Below are 6,220 nucleotides of genomic sequence, written 5' to 3' on the forward strand. Positions count from 1 at the left end.
TGACCTTTTAAAAAAAGAGGGGGACTATCAGGCACTGACAAGTGATGCCCAAGTTCATTAAAACACAGGAGGCATGAGTGTGCAGGCTATAAAATATGCAGGGGAAGGTAAAGTGTTGATGAGGAAGTTTTACAACAGTTAAGTGTGTGTGCTTGTTTCTGTACCTGCTTCTTGGCCTCTACATTAGAGCGGCCTTGAGCTTTTCTACGCCAGCGACTCGTTGGTTTAGTCCTCTCCGGATGAAAAAGGCCCATCCTCTTCGTACAGCCTACATTGTACCTGCCCAGAAAGGTTCTTTATTAGGGCATTCATTTATTTACAAGAGGAACAGCTGGTGGTTAAATGAACTGAAACACTGCATCCAAGGTGGCTTACCTCTTTGCACAAACCACGGAGCAGAATCTTTTGGAGCCCTTGAAGGTGTAGGCAAAGTCGACCCAGCCGCAGTATTCACATGTCAGCTTGGGTTCCTGTTCTTTATCTGTGGGAGGGCAAACAACACACACTAGGTATTAGACTGTCTCCAGAACAACACTGCTCTTTCAAAAGTAAAGCCCAACTGACTCAAACTGTGAGTGGCACCTCTTTTCGGTTAAGCTGGATATCATGTGGATACTTGTCCAGGACCCGGCTGTGCTCCGGCTCACTCACACCTGTCACAGGTTCATTGTCCACTGAAAGCATTTCAGTCTGCTCTTCAGCAGCCACGTTTCTAATTTAGGTCAGAGCAGTTTTGCCTACATGTTTTATAACACACTGAATACAAGTTTGCTAAACGTTTTTTGGGGATACACCAATAATGACAGCATTTAACAAACCCATCAATTTTAACTAGTCTCAGGAAAAGTGCGATCTGTGCACCGCCGGCTTCTTCAGTACTAGCTCGGTGCTACACATACAGATTCACACATCCTTTTCTCTCTCTCACCTGGCTGGTTCATGTCCTCGGGCTCAGAGTCGCTGTTTGCTGCGTTGCTGACCGGTGTTTTGTCAGGGTCTGAGGAGAGCTGATGATCCAGCTTCTTTGGGCTGTCGATAAGAACGGGCAGGCGCTCCACCTGGTGTCGGGTACAAAATATTTACCACTGTACCAAAATTACAGTGCCACTGTAAATGGCATATGCTCCAAAAGTGAGAGACAGACAATGCAAATGAGGCCGTGGCTGACAAGATAGTTATACGACTGCCTCATTTTATAAAGCCTACTTTCCATGTGTATATCCTGTAGAGCTGAAACAATTAGTTGGATTGGATTAGTTAATCTGAGGGACTACTCATTGGCAACTAAAAACATTTTAGAGTGGCACTGTGGGATCTGGGAACATTTTTTGTTGTGTGTTGCCAGTTTTGACAATTCTTTAAGAAATCCTTAAAACAAAAAGTCTCTTGTAATAAGTGCAGTTTCCCTTTTTCATGATAAACTCCTAAGTGACTAATAGAAAAAATATACACCAACAATCAATAATGATCAATTACAGCTCTAGTTAAAAGTATCAGATCACTGTGTCTGCAATATACTGCAGATACTATGATCTTTCATACTTAACATGAATTACATTGGTTGTATGCGTGTAAACATGAGCATTTACATCATATGTCCAGCAGGGGGCAGTGAGCCCAAAGCCTACTAATGACAAACACCTCATTATGTTGCACTTAAAATCTTGTTCAGTCACATTTTTGCTCTTTAATGACTGGGTGGAATGAAACAAATGTCAACTAAAGACACACAATACACTGGATAAATTATTATTGGATATAAAAATCTAGCAAACTAAAAGGCAATGGCAAATTAAGGGTTTTTACACCTTGAGAAAATGTGAGATGTTGCAATGTGCAGCTCATTACCCACACACGCTTTCATCCATCTGCACCGTTTCACAGCTAGAGTCCCACCTGACTATAATTAATGACTGAATAAAACAGAAGCTGTGAGCTTGAGCTGTCACTACTAGTAGTAACAGAGCGTTTGTGTTTGCCTGCTGACAGCTCCCTGCAGGCGTGTACACTGGAGAGTGTAGTTGCTCTGAGTTGTGTATTGTGTTGCTGCGACTGGGCACTTACGCACACAGGGAACGGCTCAGCTCCCTCCTGAATGACAAAGCCTTCAATGACATGTGTGAGGACCTGGGGCTTGACGATGGCCTGGGGTGGTTTGTTCTCTCCGTTCTGCGGCGTGCTGCCTGTCACAGTGGGCGCCTCGCTCTCATTTCCTGAGGTCATGGCTGGAGGTGGGGTCCCAGGTGAAGCACTCTGTCTCTTGATTGAGCCTCCACCTGACCAAAACACCATCCTGTTCATATACAATAGCATGTACTCTGTGTATTGAGGAGGAATGGTCACTAGTGAACAGAGTCATATTCAAGCTGAGAAAATAATAAATAAAAGAACATATTGCCTCAGCCACTTTTAAAGTCCAGCCTTCATACACATGAAGGTTTGATGCTTTTCCTTGTTCTATACAATACTGAACATTTCAGACTACTGGTCTGAATATGCTTCTCTGGTCTCTGGGAAATTATGTTTGGCTTTTTTCTTGTTTTAAAAGCCACTTACAGACACTGCTCTGGGCTTTGGGAACCTGTAGTGGACATTTTTCAGTATTTCCTGACATGTTACACAGATCAAGCAACTAATCCAGGAAACAATCATCTTAACCAATAAGGAAACTTATGTTGTGGAAGGTAAATCTTCAACTCAGTTTAACCACCTTATTATTTGAGTTACAAAGCTGCTCCCAATTAAAAACCTGCCAGAATGTCTCCAAGCTTCTACTAAATAACACCAGCCAACGTTTTAATTAATGTAATGGGTCATTATTGTCTCGCAGACGATGGCACAGAGGCACCAGCCACTGATCCAGCCTCTCTTCTAACCTTATCTTACACAAACGAAACAGTTATCACACCAGTTCTCTACATACAAACCAGTTCAGATGGCGCTAATTTAAACAACGTTCCGACAACAGACACACATGACGTGACGTGCTGGCACACCGTCGGTCAGTATGCAGGAAATCCATCACCATGTTTACCTCCAAACAACACAACGTCCTGGCGCAAACGCACACAAAGCCAAAGTACACATCGCGCCGCCATGCTGTCATCTTCGTCAACGCCACTAGTGTTGAATGAGAAGAGTTTTCTTACCGCGTCAACTTCGGCTCTGTTCAGACACAAACATGTGCGGTTTGGTTTGTTTGTTGTGATGATCCCCAGACCGCAACACACGCCGATGTGCTGCTGCCTGCGACGGAGACCGAGTTTAAGCTGCAGCGCCGCCTCGACCGCAGGCGAAAAGGTTTCGTCCAGGGTCCGCCTCCGCGTCTCCTCCCGCAGCAGCAAACGAGCAGCTCGGATCCTCCTCCGGCTGCTGCTGCCTGTCAGCATGCTTTATGCTTCAACCCGAGACTGGATTACAGTTCAAGTGCTTCCAGCGTCTACCTACTACAAAGTCATTTAATTTGTCCGAACAACTATAACCGCATTTCCTTTAGCAGTGGCGTAACACAGAAATCCGGGGCCCGTACTTCGGCAGCATCAATGGCCCCATCGTCTTGAAACTGTACATACCCAGTAATGAAATGTTTGTGAATGCATTGTACATCATTATTTCCATCATCTTACTCTGGCCCCTAGACAACGTTTTCTGTATTACTGTATTTTATAATAGGAAATAACTATGCATTTTTGCAGAATTAAGATGATTTAGTGCTAACCCAGTCTGCTGCCACATGCAAATGGAATGAAGTCCAGATGCCAGTACACTGCACTGTTTGTTTTTATTCTGAGAGTGCATTTAACATCTCTGGGAAGCCATCACAGCAACAGTTTTATCTTTCCACTGCGATAATCACAAGGCAAACAGCAGAAATATGGTGTCATTTCTGAATTTACATTTCATGAGTTACAGGTAGCTGAGACAGCCCCATCAAGGCAGTCGCTCGTGTTGTTATAATGCTGGGCTTGTATAAGTGAGTGTGCTAGAGTTGACAGATCCTGTCATTTGTGTTCAGTGTTCTATAATAATGTCCACTAATCTATTTATACACTTATATTTTAATATTTCAGAGATGACTTACAGTAGAACAGAAGCTGAATTGAATAAATTCAGTGTAGATCATATTTCGTTGTACTCTCTAAGCCACTTTCAGTATAAAAAAACAAAAACAAAAAAACCCCTCTTTTGTCTGGAGTCATTTTCCTTAAATGTTACATTATCCTAATACTTTGGCCATATCTTCATCAGCCCCTGCTGCCAGAGCTGGTAACATGCTTCATGTATGTAAAGAGGTGCAGGAAAAATATGACCGTGGACGTTCCCCGATCACTGTTGACAGGCCAATAGTACACACTCCTACAGAGAACAGTGTGTGCCAAAAATGTGCCCACTTTCAACTGCAGGTGACTGTTCAGACATAATCAAAACAATTAATACCCATTAGGAGTCTGGCTACATTACTGCATCCATTCCAAATTGTTTGTCATATGTTCAGGGCTTTTGGATGTTTGTCATGCACGGGTGAGTGAGTAAACTGTGGGTATCAGGTGAGCTTCTTGGTCACAGCTCAGAGAAATCAACACACAACAAACCAATAAGAGACGAGGAACGGTGAAACTAAAGGCGCTGTAGACACAGCATGTTGGCTTAATAGTCAACATAATCACTGATTTTCTTCTTCTCCACTGAAGCTGGCAAGAGTTGGCCAATTCAACCAGAGCAGAGCTGATGTTACAGTGCATTTTCTGTGCCAAGGTGAAAAGTTGTGGTCAACTCTTATTGTCCCAGTGGCTAAAAAGCTGGAATTTACCAAAATGTTCGAGTACCCCACAGAGATAAATTTAGTGGCCTAGAAAATCTTGCTGAATCATTACCTTCTGGTTGAACAGCTGGGGTGGCTGTGTCGACCTTGGGCTGCTCTACAGACTTGGTGGGTTGTGATGGGGAAAGCACAGCTTGCTGCTGCTTCTGCTGTTGTTGTTGTTGTTGTTGTTGTTGTTGCTGCTGCTGCGTGGAGGGAGTCGGACACGTCTCTCTGACCACAAGTGAGGTCGGCTTATCTTTACTGTCCTGAACCAGTCGAGAGGCCTATTAAGATGAATGTGAGAAAAACGTGACAAAGTGTATGACGCAATAATAAAAAGTCACTAGAGGGACTGTTAAGGAAGTCAGTCACTCAAAAATTTAAATCCATTAAGCTTGGAAAACATCACACCTGTGGGGAAAATTCTGCACCAGGAACCCTAAACTCTGAAGATTGTGCTTTTTTGTTTTGTTTTGTTTTTTTAAAAACAATGTCCTGAAATTGAAATGGATTGTGTGTGTGTGTTGCTGGAACAGTAGTTTTTGTTTTGCTGGTTACCATATTCAAGGATGTGAACTAACAAATATTAGGGGTGTTAAATACGACAGAACGCCATGCCCCATTAAAACCAAATGGAGGTTTAAAGAAAAAAAAAAAAAAATCAAAAAGAACGAAATCCATTACACAATCAGGGAAACACCTACAAAGGATAATGTAGTTATGTTGCTATGAGTAAGGGATAGAGTGTCAAGTCTAGTTGTGTATAGAAATAGTCAAGTTTATTTTGGAGAAAGGACTCTTATTTGACTATAATAAGATTCATGTTCCTTAAACTGAAGATTCTAAAAGTATAGGTTCACAAATAAATAATTTTGCTTTTAAGTTATAATTACAAAGGATTTTCCTTAAAGACTGGAACAATGGTGCTGTACCATCGTGATCTTTACAATACACAAAATCATTTAGCATCATTCTGGGGAAACTAAACTAAATGTCACCGACCAAATGATAAAGCACAACCCACTGCCTGCATTTACAGACCTACTTTTTAGTCTTTCTGAAGGTTTCATCACTGCAACAGTTGGATTTAACAAAACAAAACTTGCATTGTTCAGATGCTCATTTGTTTTAGAAACTGGTGCACACGTGTGTGTGTGTGTGTGTGTGTATAGATGTACTCACTGTTGGCTGTATTTGAAGGTTGATGGCAGTTAGTTGGACAGGCTGAGCTTTGGCATGGCTGAGGGAGGAGTGGAGGGCGTGGGGGCTGATGGTGGAGTGGAAGATGGTGGCCTGCTGGCTGGGCGTGGAGGGCTGGTGTGGAGCGGGTTTGGGCAGCACAGGGACAGGGTGCTGTGATGGCTGAATGGAGGCCGTCTGCAGCAGCTGGCCCGTAGTCCTCTGGGAACCTTGACT

The 6,220-nt window shown here is 43.0% G+C and overlaps 1 protein-coding gene across 1 annotated transcript in view; it reads right to left on the reverse strand.

The window, feature by feature from the left end:
* The window catches only part of phc2b (polyhomeotic homolog 2b (Drosophila)), a 34,296-nt gene that overhangs the window by 4,870 nt on the left and 23,206 nt on the right, over window positions 1-6,220 (reverse strand). The window contains 6 exon segments of the mRNA XM_020612316.1: window positions 165-279; window positions 376-481; window positions 929-1,058; window positions 2,065-2,276; window positions 4,875-5,088; window positions 5,987-6,218. Of these exon segments, the coding sequence (XP_020467972.1) occupies window positions 165-279; window positions 376-481; window positions 929-1,058; window positions 2,065-2,276; window positions 4,875-5,088; window positions 5,987-6,218 (1,009 nt within the window).

This window comes from Monopterus albus, unplaced genomic scaffold (genome assembly GCF_001952655.1).
Source record: "Monopterus albus unplaced genomic scaffold, M_albus_1.0 scaffold1.1, whole genome shotgun sequence".
NCBI classification, from domain to species: domain Eukaryota; kingdom Metazoa; phylum Chordata; class Actinopteri; order Synbranchiformes; family Synbranchidae; genus Monopterus; species Monopterus albus.